Source organism: Bufo gargarizans, chromosome 2 (assembly GCF_014858855.1).
Source record: "Bufo gargarizans isolate SCDJY-AF-19 chromosome 2, ASM1485885v1, whole genome shotgun sequence".
Lineage (NCBI taxonomy): Eukaryota > Metazoa > Chordata > Amphibia > Anura > Bufonidae > Bufo > Bufo gargarizans.
Genome location: NC_058081.1, coordinates 464,022,252 through 464,039,561, shown reverse-complemented (window position 1 = coordinate 464,039,561; position 17,310 = coordinate 464,022,252). Strand labels below are relative to the sequence as shown.

General features: G+C 42.5%; 1 protein-coding gene across 1 annotated transcript in view; it reads left to right on the top strand.

Moving 5' to 3' along the window:
• The first annotated feature begins 10,997 nt into the window (after positions 1–10,997).
• Positions 10,998–17,310, top strand: part of GABRA1 (gamma-aminobutyric acid type A receptor subunit alpha1) — a 210,496-nt gene continuing 204,183 nt past the window's right edge. Inside the window, 2 exon segments of the mRNA XM_044277434.1 lie at positions 10,998–11,065; positions 12,797–12,906. Coding sequence (XP_044133369.1) covers positions 10,998–11,065; positions 12,797–12,906 — 178 coding nt within the window.

Here is a 17,310-nt window from a genome sequence, read left to right as displayed (position 1 = left end):
TTTTTCGTTTTTAGTTTTTTTAAAGTCTTTGAACAAGTGATGAATTTATACCTGTGGTTTCAAACTCTTGTTTTATTGTTTGACAAAAAATTATATACAGTACTCAGCATAAATAGTTGTTAAAACAATAACTTTCAGGTTTTTTTTAATTTTTTTATGTATTTTATTTATGTTATATTTTTCTTACTTAGCTAGTCTCATTGATAATTACGTTGTCATTATAAGCAAACAAGGGATGTAGTTTAAATTACATTGCTTATACATCATACTAATGTACATATATTGTATTTATTTTTAGATTTTTGTAGTTATTCTAATTATCATTTTCATATTTTATGCTATTTTACGCTATTTTTACAAAATATTTATTATGCTAGAGGTTGCAGTTTGGTCCAATATGATGCAGATTATATTAATTAGCTTTACAATTTATTTTATTATTTTTTTAATGGGTTTCATTACCAAGTTATCATTGCAAGTTTCTGAGGGGTTTCTTGGTTTTGTGATAATTAGAAAATTATATTGCTTTGTTATAATAAGTATACTATGCTAGATACATTTATTTCATTTTATATTTTATTTCATTCATTTACTCTTTCCTATGTTTTAACTGATCTTAATGATTACCAAATACATGTATGCTATTAAGAAGTTGCAATGTTGTCTAATATGGTGCAAATATTGTAGGCTTGCTCTCCCTCTTCTCTTAACATAGACTCTGGTTAAGACTAGATTCAGCATGTATTCTTAAATAGCGCTACCAATCCGAGTTCACAATCCAGTGGGGAGAACAATCAAACTACATATGCTGGCAGTCAGCAACCCAAAGCTACTACCTATATTCAGTATAAGGCCTCATGCACACGACCGTTGTGTGCATCCGCTGCCATTGTTCAGTTTTCCGTTTTTTTCCGCGGACCCATTGACTTTCAATGGGTCCGTGGAAAAATCGGAAAATGCACCGTTTTGCATCCGCCTCTGTGATCCGTGTTTCCAGTCCGTAAAAAAAAAAATGACCTGTCCTATTTTTTTCACGGACAACGGTTCACGGACCCATTCAAGTCAATGGGTCCGTGAAAAATCACGGATGCACACAAGATTGTCATCTGCGTCCGTGATCCGTGTCCGTTTTTTCCTATAATTTTAAAGGCAAACTTGACTTAGAATTTTTTTTCATTTTTCATGTCCGTGGATCCTCCAAAAATCAAGGAAGACCCACAGAAGAAAAAACAGACACGGATCACGGAACAACGGAAACCGTTTTGCGGACCGCAAAAAAAATGTCCGTGTGCATGAGGCCTTAAAGTCTACCATTGGTGTTCAAATCTCATTGTATCTTTGAATTCCTCTTCACTGCTATCAATCTCATGCTGTATGCAGTTTCTAATACTTCATGTGCTGCTGCAAGTATGGTTCAAGTCTGTTGGAGCTACCCCGGCTGGCAGCAAGCTCTGAAACAAAAGTGAAACTAACCAGCTGACTGATGACATCACCACTATTTATGTAAGGCCATCCCCTCTTTTTGTACTCCACCAAATCAGTACAATTCCTCCCGAGTTTCAAAAACTTATGGAAACCCCAATATATCATTGGCACTCTAGAAATAACAACGGAAACATTTGTTATTAAATGCCAATAGGTTAACCATAGAACAAATAGAATTTATCAAGGAATGTATCCTTTACCTACTAACATAACTATTTTATATAGCTAAAACATTTTTTTGTCCTTATGTGGAGTACTGCCATGGGGACCAAGTTTGCATTGAGTTTTACCAATCTATGAATGGGAAAGTAAGAGGTGTCAACCATCTTCCCTGCTGGTGAGCTCCATACGAACCTGATCTGATGGAAGTGATTTATAGACAACATTCTGTTTATTTGGGAAGGTGATGTAGGTTCATTATTATTATTTTTAAGGAAATTAATACAAAAAATTTTTTATTTAAATTTTATACCCACATAAAAGAAGTAACATATTTCTTTTAGATTTAACTATGTCAATAAAGCAGAACAAGAGTTTAACTACTATCTAAACTAAACCCACTGATTATAGTAATCATATCCTCGTGTGTAGTTTCCATATTCCTATTTGGCTAGAGAATTTTCCCAAAAGCCAGTGTTTAAGATGAAGGAGAAAATTTACTGAATTGCAGGAGCACATAAAGGAGACAGTAGCCTTGCAGAAAAAAAAATCCTAGAAAAGGGTTATGAGCTTGAAAAATTTGAAACAGTCAGTAAGGAGGTAGGAGGAGAAACCATTGGAAAACAATAAGGAAGAGGAAAATATAACAATAAGAAAGGATGGGGATACAACTATTAGGGTACCAATCATTACCCAGTTTACCAATTATGGAGGTATTCTTAAAACATTGTCAGAAAATACTTGAATATTTTACACCAGAATGAGATTATTGAGAACAAATACCCCAGCAAGAAACAGGAGGGCTAGAAATCTAGCAACCATAATATCCCCAATGGTACAGAATAACTTATCTGTAACAAAACATGGGAATTTCCTCCAACTGCCCCTTTTAATCCTTGTGGGAATTGTAATAGCACATCCCCTGAAGACAGTACAGCAATGCCTGGGTAATTTTTAATATAATATTAGAGGCTACATCAATTGCAAGAGAAAGGGGGTAATTTATCATATCAAATCCCCATTTGATAAGATACGTGGGAGTTAGTGTTAATCGAGCACCAAAGTGCTCAGGTGCTCTGGCCGAACACATTGAGATGCTCGGGTGCTCTACCGAGCACCCGAGTATAATGGAAGTCAATGGGAGAACCCGAGCATTTAACCAGACACCCCCTGCTCTGAAGAGTGGAGGGTGCCTGGTTCATAGGAAAAGTTCAGAAATTTATGGAAACACCACCAAAATGGTTCGGGAACAGCATGAGAAGAATGTCTGGATGCATCTTGGACTCCCAGGTCGCTGCTGGGAACTATGTTGTCTGAGTAGTACGCCACTTTTACAGACTGACAATAATACGCACAAAACCAAAGATAAAATCAATTTTAGAGGAAAAATTGTTAGGAAACATTCTTTCCTGTATATTTACTTGTATATAAAGTGCACAAGCTGCCAAAAAGTACAAGGAAGAGTCACTCCGATACAACCTGTATATCACATAAAGGAGGGCCACATTCACATTGTGGTACAATTGTTCATGTAGTGGGACTCCTACACTCATAAAGCCTTTGCACTAAGGAAAGGGGCTGCCAAAAATTACAAGGAATCGGCACTCCAATGCACCCTTTGTTACAAATAAAGGAGTGCATCATACACAGTCTTGAAAAATTATGATTGATGGACTGCTGGTGACCCCCAAAAAACATTTGGAGCAAGGTCCTGCTGATCCTACCATATAAAACATTATGGGCGAGGGCCTGCTGCCCCATTGGTGACTCTAGATAACCTGGGGAGGATCGCATGTCCCTGTGACGGCAAAAATCTATTCGGATGTCTGCCCTATCAACTTTCGATGTTATTTTCAGCGCAAACCATGGTGACCATGGGTAACGGGGAATCAGTGTTCTATTTCGGGCCTTCAGGTGAGCTGACCCTGTAAAGATCGTAGGTGAAGGCCTGCTGGTGAGCTGACCCTGTAAGAAATTATATGCGAGAGCCTGCTGGTGAGCTGACCAAGTAAAACATTATATGCGAGGGCCTGCTGGTGAGCTGACCCTGTAAAACATATGTGAAGGCCTGCTGGTGAGCTGACCCTGTAAAAAAATGATATGCAAGGGTCTTCAGGTGAGCTGACCCTCTAAAAAATTATATACGAAGGCCTGCAGCTGAGCTGACCCTGTAAAACATTATATGCGAAGGGCATATATGCAAGGGCATTATATGCGACGGATAAGCATGTTTATATGATGGAAGAGGAAAAGGAGCATGAGAAAAGGAAGATTCAACCAAATACCTTTGTTTGTGGTGGAAGTGGTACATGGGAATAGAGTGTATTCAGTACATTATAAACAACATATTTAAAGTGCCTTTATGTTCATCAGCTTTCCTCTGGTGGAGTCGAAAAGTCATGGTCAATCCAGGCCTTGTTCATTATTATAAAAGTCAACCTGTCAGCATTTTACGTTGACAGGCGGATATGCTTATCTGTTATAATGCCACCAGCAGCAGTAAATACCCACTCAGACAAAACGCTGGCGGCAGGGCAGACCAGAGCCTTTAAGGCGTAGAGCGTGTTCAGCTTGGACACCTAGTAGTTGTAAGGCATTGACGGATCATTGAGGATGCTGACACGGTCTGCTATGTACTCCTTCACCATCTTCCAAAATGTTTCCCTCCTTGTGACACTAGGCCACGCATCTGGGTGAGGGTGCTGGCAGGGTGTCATGAAACTGTCCCAGGCTTTGGAGAGTGTTGCCCTGTCTCTGTTGGAACTGCTGTGTGTTCCCCTTGTCTCCCCTCCTCCGTTGGCCAAGGAACTACGGACTCTGCCGCCAGTGTTGTCAGATGGAAATTTTTTGAGTAATTTTTCAACAAGGATCTTCTGGTATTGCACCATTTTGCTTGTCTTCTCCACCAGAGGATTGAGAGATGAGAAGTTCTCTGTGTAGAGGGGGTCGAGAAGGGAGAATAACCAGTAATCTGTGTTGTCTAAAATGAGTATAACGCAAGGGTTGCGGGAAAGGCAGCCTAACATGAAGTCAGCCATGTGTGACAGAGTACCAACTGGCAAGACTTTGCTGTCATCAGGAGAATCACTCTCAATTTCCTCATCCACTTCTTCCTCTTCTGCCCACCCACGCTGAACAGATGGAATTAAACTTCCATGGGTACTACCCTCTGAAGCGGAGGCAACCATCTCCTGCTACTCCTCTTCTTCATCATCCAATTTTCGCTGAGATGACAAACTGAGGGTGGTCTGGCTACCACCCTGTGTAATGTCTTCCCCCATTTCCACCAATTCCACATCCAAAACGTAGTCCTTAAATGTGAACTGCGAGAGTTTGAGTAGACACAGAAGTGGGATGGTTATGCTGATAATAGCATTATCTCCACCCACCATCTTTGTTGATTCCTCAAAGTTTCTTTGGTGTGCCTCGTGTCTGCACATTTCCGCAAGTCATCGACAGCTTCAGCCGGTCTGTCAATGCTTCAGCAGCCCTTGAAATTGCCAGCTCACCGGCTGAAGCTGTCGATGACTTGCGGAAATGTGCACACATGAGGCGCACCTTCACCAGTAGCTCAGGAAAATTGGGGTAGGCTTTGAGAAACCGCTGAACCACTAAGTTTAAGACGTGGGCTAGGCATGGGATGTGTCTGAGCTTGCCGAGCTCCAAAGCTGCCAGCACGTTACGGCCATTATCAGACACAACCATACCTGGTTCACAGCTCTGGGGCGGTGTACTGTTTGTCCCCAAAGCATATCAGCTTCAGCATGGCCTATTGCAGCTTCCCCAGTGCTACACTGCTTCCAGCTGCCGACTGATGACTAACTGGTGCTGCGTGCGGATAATTCAGAGGTGGAAGTGGAGGCAGAGGAGGAGAAGTGGAGGTTAGAGCCAGTAATATAGCTGCTGGCAGAGACCCTTATGGACGTAGGGCCCTCAATCTTGGGAGTGGGTAGCACCTGTGCCATCCCAGTGTATGAATCGCTTTCGGCCTATACAACATTCACCCAGTGTGCCATCACGGGAAATGTAGTCACTGGCCGAATGCATTTGTCCGTGGTTAAGTGGACCTTCCCAGTAACTGCATTGGTCAAGGCACGTGTGATGTTATGGGACACATGTTGGTGTAAGGCGGGCATGGTACACCTTGAAAAATATTGGCGGCCAACATCAGGCTGTGGAAGGCCTCATTGTCCACAAACCTTAATTGCAACATTTCCAGGGCCAGTAATTTGAAAGCTGTGCATTTAGCGCTATGGCCTGTGGGTGGGTGGCTGGGTATTTGCGTTTGTGTTCAAATGCCTGGGATAAGGATATTTGTACGCTGCGCTGGGACATGAAAATGGATGTGGTCGCTGATGGTGCTTGCAAAGGTCCAGGTGCAGGGAGGGAGGCATCCGGGCCTGTGTCTTCTACAGGGGATTGGCAAGCACGTAACTCAGGGGAGGAGGAGGCAGTGGTGTGATCAGCAGACACAGATTGTGGACCCAGATGTTCGGCCCAATATTATAGTGCTTTAAATGCTATGTGGCAGATCATGCTGGTGGTGGTGAGGTTGCTAGTGTTCACGCCCCTGCTCATTTTTGTATGGCAAAGGTTGCTAATTACAATTCTTTTGCCTGCACTTTCCTCAAAAAAAGTGCCAGAGGGCGGGACACCTACCCCTTGGCAAGGGAGATTTCCACAAGGGTGTGATCCATGGAAAAGTTTCGGACCTGTTTGTTGTGGCCCGCCTTCTCCCTATTGCCAACCCACTGCCTCTTCCAGCTTGTTGCAGTGCTGCAGATCCCTCCTCCTGTGTACTGATTTCCTCGCTCGGTTTTCCACCTTCCCAGGTTGGGTCAGCGACTTCTTCGTCTACCACCTCCTCTTCCACTTCCTCACTCTGCTCATCATCCTGACTTCTTGACCTAACCACAACTTCAGTGATTGACAACTGTGTCTCATCCTCTTCCTCAACCTCTTGAGACAGTAATTGCTGTTTAGTTATTGGCAACTGTGTCTCATCATCATCCACTTCATTAAACAGTAATTGCCGTTCCCCACCGTCATCTTCTTGTGACTGTGGATGCTCAAGAGTTTGGGAATCAGGGAACAAAATCTGTCCCTCTTCAAGCATGCTTGTAGAGAGGGCCAAATCACGGAATGGCGAGGAAAAGTGGTCCTCGGTATATCAGAGTGTGGGATCACTTGTTTGGCCAGACTCTCTATGGTGGTAGAAAGGAATATCAAAACTGGACTTGGTGGAAGACTTAACCGACTGGAAGCATTATCTGCTGCAATTCAACCTACCACCTAGTCGCACTTGTCTGACTTCAAGAGTGGTGTCCTGCGCCACCCTGCAAACTGGGGCATGAAGCTAGGTATCATGGATGACTGTTTTTCATGTGCTCTGGCAGCAGGCACAGTTTCAACGTACCCATGGCTACGGCCTCTGCGTGCACCATCAGCATCACGGCCACTTCACCGTCCCTTACTGCTCGCCTTCTTCATTTTAAATGTGATTTATGCTTGAAAGTATGTTACACATACAGTAGTGTAGGATTTGGAAGTGTATGCGCAAAAAAATGTAAAACGTTATTTGGGATGTGGAAACGTCACACAGTAGATATCCCGCAGATAATGTCAATGCTGTCACCAGCGGCTAATAAAAAATTACAGGGAATGTCACGGGTATTTGGGATGAGGAAACATGTTACAGGAGAGGTACCACCGGTAATGTCACTGTCCAAAGCGTCTATGTAAAAAGTACACTGCATGTCACAGATATTTTTGGGATGCGCACACTTTACATAGGAGATGTGGCTCGGATAATTTTACTGTCTGCAGAGGACACCGTCTAAGAAAAAAGTACACTGGATGTCACTGATATTTTAGGGATGTGCACACTTTACACAGGAGATGTGGCGGGGATAATTTAACTATCTGCAGCAGACGCCGTCTACGGAAAAAGTACACTGGATATCACTGATGTTTTAGGGATGTGTCACGGATAATTTAACTGTTTGCAGCAGCCTAAACGTTCCGCAGGATGCAATAAAAATATATATTTCTGCTGTCACACACAATACTCCTTAAAAGGACTTTGGGTCTCTGATAAGTTTTTTTTAATAAAAATCTTCCTATTACACTCCCTACACTCTGTCCCTTCCTATGCACAGCTCTCCCTAAGACTGAGCAATTTGGCACAGGTTGCGCTACAAACATATATTGCTAATAAACACCAGTAGAAAATGACTCACAAAAAATGCGAGTGCACGTGCTAAGCCTGCACGTAGGGTGAGCCACCAAAAAATAAAACGAGGCTAGCACAAATGGTAATGAATGTAAACTTTATTACAGTCTCAACACGAGACAGAATGTATTAAAATACAAATAAAAAAAAATACAATGGTGGATAGAGAGCACTCAGAATAATGTGGTGCACCACCAAATGACTAGACGTATCAAGACTAAAGAGATTATATAAATTTAATAAAATGTATATATGGCCCAAACAAGATATCAAATATATAAAGCTAACCAAGGCTATCAGGACAGAATCAGGATCAAATACAATACACAACAAGGTATAAAGTGCATAGTGCAAATATAACAAAGTGCATGAGTATATTATGCTGAAATGCCCATTAAGGAACCATAAGGTAAATACCTGAGTGGTGAACCAACAGAGCCCCAATGCACGTTTTGCATAAGCTTCTTCAGGGGGAGAGTGTGTATCTAAAAATATGCACAAAAAATATTTATTGCTGTTGTCACACACAATACTCCTTAAAAGGACTTTGGGTCTCTGATAAGTTTTTTTTTTAAAATAAAAATCTTCCTATTACACTCCCTACACTCTGTCCCTTCCTATGCACAGCGCTCCCTAAGACTGAGCAATTTGGCACAGGTTGCGCTACAAACATATATTGCTGCTGTCACACACAATAGTGTCTCTGAAAAGTTTTTGTAATAATCTTCCAATAACACTCCCTACACTGTCTTTCCATCCTATGCTCATCTCTCCCTGACTAAGACTGAGCCGAACACATGTCATCGGGTGCTTTATAGCACCCAATGAAGCATTCCGGCCAGCCAATCACTGTAATGCCAGTAGCCAACATGGCTACGGCATTACAGTGCATGCCAGTACCTCTCTGCATGTTTATTGGCTGCATAGCAGCCAAGAAACGTGCGGGGAGGAGTCTCGAGCATTGCGCACGAGCACATGCGTTTCTCGTCAGAGTACCACCATGTGCCAAGCATCGAGATGCTCGAGCCAAACTAGTGTTCGGCCGAGCATGCTCGATCAACACTAGTGGGCATACTAAATAATGGATGAGCAGAAGGATTAATGAACATATTTACAATATTAGAGACAACTTTGAGTATGTGGAATGGAGAGAATAAAACCAGACTGGCGAGGGGGTGACTATATTGGCGAAAATATCCATAGAAGAGGCTCACTGGATAATTAACCCCTATTTTCATTTTTGCATTTTGGATTTTTCCTCCAAATGTTTCAATAACCTCTGCCTAGGTTTCTGGGGGTTTGGCATCACAGCAGTCACTGTGTGGCAAAAATAACCTGACATGCTTATTCTGTGGCTCGATATGAAAGTGGCAATGCAAAACTTGTATAGTTTTTTTTTTGTTGTTGTTGTTTTTGTTTTACTACTTTTAAAAGAAAGTGAATTTGCCTTTTAACTAGTAAATAGTGGATTTGCACTTGTTAATATATATAGTTTATGTGATGCCTCGTCTGGCTATGCCATTTTTATGTAAATATTCACTTGCGTTCCAATGCTGTGCTCTGAAAAAATCAGCAGGAGTCCTCTCAATGCATTTAACTGCTGGTTTGTAAGAGTACAGTGTCGGGATGCGAGTGAATATGAAGATAACAAATACATTTTGCCATCAGTTACACCATAGATTGTTGTTATCACTATTCACAGGATTCATGAGAATAGCCTTATGAGCATTGTGCTTCAGGAGGATAACCACCAGTGATAAGCGAAGTTATGAAAAATTAGATTCACCTGCTTCAAATTTCACAAAGAAATTTGATTCATGACAAATTACTTTGTCAAGAACTGCATTTCTTTGTATGTAGCAGGCACAATGACGGAGAACAGCGATCACGCCACCTTGGGTCATTGAACCCCTCAGATGCCTTTGTCATCACTAATCTATTTGGTTGCGAAAAGACGTCAGTACAATTTTGATTGAAGACACTGCACTGGCCGGATGCGGTGACATAATGAATGACATTTGGCATGGCATCTTCAATCAAGATGGTTGCAATGGCTTCTCCATGAGAAAATGGATGAGGTGCGTATTTGACGCCATGTCAGGAAGGAAAAATAGATTTGTTACCAAGAAGCAGGAGGAAATTAGTCTTCACCACAAATCATTTTTTTCTGAAATTCGTGTTGAAGACAATTCATTTGGCTTAAATTCGCTCAGTACTAATAATCACTCATTTTTTGCGGGATGAGGTGACGGTTAGATTAGTACTATTTTGGTGGGCATACACTTTTTTGATCGCTTGCTGTTGTACTTTTTGTGATGTAAAGTGACAAAAAAATGGTTTATTCAGCAGTTTTAATTGTTATTTTTTTTATGGTGTTCATCTGAGGGGTTAGGTCATGTGATATGATGTCGTTTTTATAGAGCCGGTCGGTACGGATGTGGCAATACCTAATATGTCAATATTTCTTTTTCCCTATTTTTTCCCTATTTTTTTTACTTTATTTGGGGGAAATGACTTTTTTTACTTTAAACTTTTTTGGAGGAAAACTTTATTTTTCAACTTTTTTTGTTCACTTTTTTTTTTGTCCCACTTTGGGACTTCAACTTTTGGGGTCTGATCCCCTTTAAAATGCATTCCAATACTTCTTTATTGGAATGCATTGGCTGTATAAGTAATACTGTGTGTATTACTCATACAGCTTCCTGCCTATGAGATCCAGGGGGCTGGATCTCACAGGCTCGTCACTGGAAGGCAGCGCCGATGCCTAAGGAAGGCATTGTGCTGCCTTCCATGCCATCGGATCCCCCTTACAGCTGCACGGGGAACCGATGGCATCTCCAATCACCGCCGTGACATCCCGTAAAAGCCAGCTGAATTGACCTGCGGTTTGCGGCGATCGCCGAAACTCATTGACCTAAGGTGCCTGTGCGGTGGTGATCGGAAATACACAGGATGTACCTATACGCCCTGTGTCCTTAAGAGGTTAAAGGGTATTTCCTGAGAAGTTTCAGAAAAATGAATAATAAACCTACATTCTTAAATCTATACATGTTATATTCTTTTTATCTTTAAAGACTTACATTTTACAGAGGGTTTATTAAATTAGAAAAGGGTTCCTTGTATGAGAAATAGGGTCTTTTCCTTCCAGAAATGTCAAAAAATTCTGTAAAATCTACTGAGCCAGATATTGCAGCTCAACCACATTCAACTGAATGAGGCTAAAATATATCAGACACAGTCTATATGCACAAGAGGCACTTTCTACACAAAAAAACCTCATACAATTTTTGTATAGCAAAGACAATACATACTTTATGACAGGTCTTTACTGTCTGATTCAGCTGATTATGCTAATGCTACAGATAAGATCATGCTCCAATGTATTGTTAAATGATATATGCCCCTTTCATACAAGCTAGGTTTCTGCGCAGGTGCCAATGCGTGACGTGAACGCATAGCACCCGCACTGAATCCTGACCCATTCATTTCAATGGTCTGAGTACATGGGAGTTTTTTTTTCACGCATCACTTCTGCATTGCGCGAAAAATGCAGCATGTTCTATAGGCCAAATGCACACGGCCGTGTTCCGCAGCCGAGAGCGGTCGGTGGTATGCCGGGCTGGATTCCTGTTCAGAGCAGGAGCGCACGGCGTCATTGGTTGCTATGACGCCGTGCGCTTCATGCCGCTGCTGCACTACAGTCATACACTCGTATAGTGTATTACTGTAGTGCGGCGGCAGCAGGAAGCGCACTCCGTCATAGCAACCAATGACGCCGTGTGCTCCTGCTCTGAACAGGAATCCAGCCCGGCATACCACCGACCGCTCTCGGCCGCGGAACACAGCCGTGTGCATTCGGCCATAATCTGCGTTTTTCATGCATCCCTGTCCCCACAGAAGTGAATGGGGCTTCAGTGAAAAACACATTGCATCCGGAAGCAAGTGCAGATGCAATGCGTTTTTCACTGTTGGTTGCTAGGAGATGTTGTTTGTAAACCTTCCGTTTTTTTATCACTTGCCTGAAAAACACATCAAAACACATTGCACCCGCGCAGAAAAAACACAATTGCAGACAAAACTGACTGAACTTGCTTGCAAAATGGTGTGAGTTTCCCTGAATGCATCCGGAGCCATTACGTAACGCTCGTGTGAAGGAGGCCATAGTTTTTGCTATGGGTTGGCTCTAGGGCTATTTCCTTATAGACTGAATACAATGTATATAATAAAGTGAAAATGTTACAGTATTTTACACCTGAGGATGTCCATCTATGTAACAAATATTCTCTCCAACTTGTACTTATTGAGATAATTAAGCTAAAGCCGTTCTAAGAACATGTAACCTGACCTTCTGCATGTATTACATAGAACTGTCCAGAAAGCATGAACATATGAGCCCACCATGCTCCTTATTTGGATCGGCAGTCGTTTCCTTTCCGTGTGATTCACAGTATTAGACCTCCTGCAGACGAACGTGTGCGCCCCGTGGCTCTGCTGCAGGCCGCAATGCACGAACACCGCAGTGGATCGCGGACCCATTCACTTTAATGGGTCTGCAATCTTCCATTCCGCAAAAAGATAGGACATGTTCTATCTTTTTGCGGAACGGAAGTACAGCACAAAACCCCACGGAAGCACACTATAGTGGTTCTGTCCCGTATTGCGGATCTGCATATGCGGTCCACAGCACTGGCACGTTCGTGTGCAATAGGCCTTAAGGATTGAGTGATACATTGATTAAAAAGCTGAGTAAGTCAGAGGTCCATCTTTAGCCATAATTGCTTTGGAATGACAATCTGGCTGAATAGAAGAGATTTTGTGGCTCTGAATCAGCATGAGTAAGGATAAGTAGATTACTGATGGCAGTATTGTATTCAGCTCAATGCTTAATAATATATATTTTTCAATGTCCTGTAATTTCAGCTGTGGACAAAGCTTAGAGGATGAGATTAAAGACAATACCACAGTGTTCACAAGGATCCTTGATCGTCTGCTAGATGGCTATGATAACCGCTTAAGACCAGGACTGGGAGGTGGGTAATTCGGATTCTTGTATTGAGTAAACAGATGCAATTTCAGGCATTTACCTGTTACTTATACTCAATTTATATTGAGATTTTATTTTCATCCTGACAAACTATTTATTTTCAGCTGCCTGCAAAAATCCTCTGTGCCTGCATGCCATTACAGTAGGTAACCTTCCACTGTAGTTCTGGCCTGCTCAGACATGTTAGGAAAAAATGAAGAATAATAAAGCAACACATATCATACTGTGTTTCAGTTTTTGCTACAATTTTTGTAAAATCACCACATACATTGCTATACGAACACCGGAGGTCAGTTACAAACAGCTATATGCTATGTTTTTGGGATATATCGGTTGTAGATTGCGGCACAAAGGATATTTGCTCCCCAATCTGCAACGTCTTCCAACTTAAACCAGATCTAAAAAAGGGGGTGGTTGGGGAAGGGGGTGGGCCGGCAGGGGCATCTCATTTATCATTTTCTACACCTGGTTTAGGCTACTTTCACACTTGCGTTTTTGCCTGATCCGGCAGGGTTCAGCAAAAACACTTTAGATACTGATAATACAACCGCCTGCATCTGTTATGAACGGATCCGGTTGTATTATCTTTAACATACCCAAGACGGATCCGTCATGAACTCCATTGAAAGTCAATGGGGGGCAGATCGGTTTTCTATTGTGTCTGAGAAAACGGATCCGTCCCCATTGATTTGCATTGTGGGTCATGCCAGTATAGGAACGCAAACAAACGGAACAGAATCCATTTTGGAGCATTTTCTTCTGTTCTGTTCAGTTTTGTCCCCATTGACAATGAATGAGGACAAAACGGAAGTGTTTTTTCTCTGGTATTGAAAGCCTCTGCTGTATATCTATACCGGAAAATGTAAACGCTAGTGTGAAAGTAGCCTTAGGCATAGAAAATGGTCTAAATCATACTGAGAAATGTGTTCCAGTTTTCCTGACATAGCTTGGTAACTGTGTTGTCAAAAACAAAATTTAGTCTCATTGTTCATAAATTATTGTGGCATATTATTCTCTCTTAAAGGGAACCTGTCACCGGGATTTTGGGTATAGAGCTGAGGACATGGGTTACTAGATGGCCACTAGCACATCCGCAATCCCCAGTCCCCATAGCTCTGTGTGCTTTTATTGTGTAAAAAACCTGATGTGATACATATGCAAATGAACATAAAAGAGTCATATCTTACTTGTGTGACCAGAGAAGAGTCATATTTTCAAGCTCTGACTCGTCTCAGGTTAATTTGCATATGTATCAAATCGTTTTTTATACACAATAAAAGCACACAGAGCTATGGGGACTGGGTATTGCGGATGTGCTAGCAGCCATCTAGCAGACCAAGTCCTCAGCTCTATACACAAAATCCAGATGACAGGTTCCCTTTAAAGGGGTTGTCCCGATTTTTTTGTATTGATAGAACTGTGTAGATCTGGACCCTGCTACCAGCACCAGAGTTACAGTAATACTGCTGATCATGTTGGACCCTCACCTATTAGATACTGATAGTCTATCCCAGGGGTAGGCAACCTCTGGCTCCCAGCTGTTGTGAAACTACAATTTCCAGCATGCCCCATTAATTTCTATGAGAGTTCTTAGAAGAGCAGAACAAGTATGCATACTGAGAGTTGTAGTTTCACAACAGCTGGGAGCCGGAGGTTGCCTACCCCTGGTCTATCCTAATGATAGGCCATCAATAATAAAATCCTGTACGACCCTTTTAAAGGAGTTTTACATCATAAAGAAAACTTGGATAAAGGAAAGGAATGTGATAGAATAACTAAAGAACCATTACTTACCTGGTAAATCCCCTTCTGCTCCATCAGATATCACCATGTACTACCTGAAAGCCTGGTGGACATAACCTCTGTCAGAAATTCAGGTAGAATTAAGAGAGTAAATTCACACAACTTATTATGCCAAATTTATTTGCAGACATTTCTAGGACTGCCCGTTTATCTGAATAGGATTTGCTGAAATCCATGAGTTTATCACCAAAACAGCATATTGAATATGAATTAATTATTTCACAGAAATTTATGTAACAAATCTGGCACAAATAAATATCCCATATTTTTTTAAGAATCCTTAGCACATACTTTTTTCTTCTATGATTTTAAAAATCACATTTTCAGTATTTAAAAAAAATAAAATAAAATTATATAAAAAATGCCACAAACAAATCTTAAAAAAGCAACTAATGAAAATGTGTGATAATTTTTTTTTTACCCCTTCTATCCCAGCCCAGTTTTTGCCCTCTTGCCCAGGCCATTTTTTGCAAATCTGACATGTGTCACTTTATGTGGTAATAACTAGAGATGAGCAAATCGAATCAGATAAAGTGTAATTCAATCCGAATTTTGAGAAAATTTTGATTTGCTACAAATGCAAATATCCTCGCGCTTCGTGGTAACGAATCACAAGTTTTCATAAAATGGTGGCTACACGTGGGAGGACATGGGGCAAGGAACTCTGGGAAGGCGGGCTGACCCATAGTCACGGTCACTCCCAGGCTAGGTATCAGAAGGTCGGAGAGGCTGTCTGCACGTGATGTCATCTGACAGCCTCTTTTACCGTATTTTTCGCCCATAAGACGCACTTTTCCCCCCCAAAAGTGGGGGGGGGGGGGGGGATGTCCCTGCGTCTTATGGGGCGAATGCTTCTATTTTACATCGCAGTGTGCGATGCTGCAGCATCGCAGACTGCGATGTATGAGCCAGGAGAGAGGAGGGGCTGGAGTTCGGAACTAGAGGCGGGGCCCGATGCAGTCACTGTACTCTTACACCGGGCCCAGCCGCTCACCGCAGTATTTATAAAAATGAATCCTTATCCTGTTATTCAGTTTAACTAACGCTGCGCTCTCCCATGTTCCCCTGTATCCCCAAAGCACTTACAAACAAGCTTCAATAGCAGGCAGAGCGGACGGCAGCAGTAACGTCACTCACTGACGTTGAGCGCCTGCTCTGTCCACTTTATGAATGAAGCAGGCGGAGCAGACGCACAACATCAGTGAGTGACGTTACGGCTGCCGTCCGCTCTGCCTGCTATTGAAGCTTGTTTGTAAGTGCTGTGGGGATACAGGGGAACATGGGAGAGCGCAGCGTTAGTTAAACTGAATAACAGGATAAGGATTCATGTTTATAAATACTTTGGTGAGCAGAGGGCCGGTGTATTGGGGGACACTGTTATGAGGGGGATCTGAGGATGACATATAGCAGTGTCATCCACAGATCCCTCCATAACAGATCCCCCACCCCATAACAATGCCATCCACAGATCTCCCACCCCATAGCAGTACCATCCACAGATCCCCCATAACAGTGCCATCCACAGATCCCCAATAACAGTGCCATCTACAGATCCCCAATAACAGTGCCATCCACAGATCCCCCATAACAGCGCCATCCACAGATCCCACATAACAGCGCCATCCACAGATCCCCCATAACAGCGCCATCCCCAGATCCCCCATAACAGCGCCATCCCCAGATCCCCCATAACAGCGCCATCCACGGATCCCCCATAACAGCGCCATCCACAGATCCCCCATAACAGCGCCATCCACAGATCCCCCATAACAGCGCCATCCACAGATACCCCACATGACAGTGCATCATCCACAGATCCCCCATAATAGTGTCATGCACAGACCACCATTAATTCAAAACCCACCAAAAGCACACTTTTTGGTAAAAAAAAATGTTTTTTTCTTATTTTCCTCCTCAAAAACCTAGGTGCGTCTTATAGGCCGGTGCGTCTTATAGGGCGAAAAATACGGTCATTTTACTTTGTTGTTGATGGTAATGACCACACCTCTAGTCAGGTGCAGCATAAAGGTCATTAATATATAAGTCTGGCTACTCCCTTCACTCCTTGCGGTATATAGTTTAATTTGCAAGTGGAAGAGCTGGTGTGTGTTGTCTCCTCTGGTGTTCCTGCTCTTTCTTCTACTTCAGGAGTTAAGTGTCTCGTTTCTTTGTATTTTTTTTGTGTTGTTTCCCCTGCCTTCTGGTATCTGGTCTGTGTCAAGACCCCTGTTCCTTTAGCTTAAGGAACGGGTCGTCTTTGGGTCCTATCACTAACTCAGGGCATTACAGAGTAGTCAAGCTTTAGGATCCAGTGAATGAGCGGTCCTACCATTGAGGTCAGTTCATTCAGTTAGAAGTCAGGGCTAGGGTTAGGATTCATTAGATGGTGACCCTTTTCCTCTCCCTAGCTTCTAGGCTAGATACCTCCCCCCCCTCTCTTGTGTTTTGTGTGGTGTTCCCTCCCACACCTCGTCAATCAGTAGCCAGCCAGCCCTGTGATGTCACAGCCCTATAAATACAGCGGCCATCTTAGAGTCAAGCATTTTGTGTGCAGAGACAGACGTGAGAAGGCACTAGGGACAGCAAT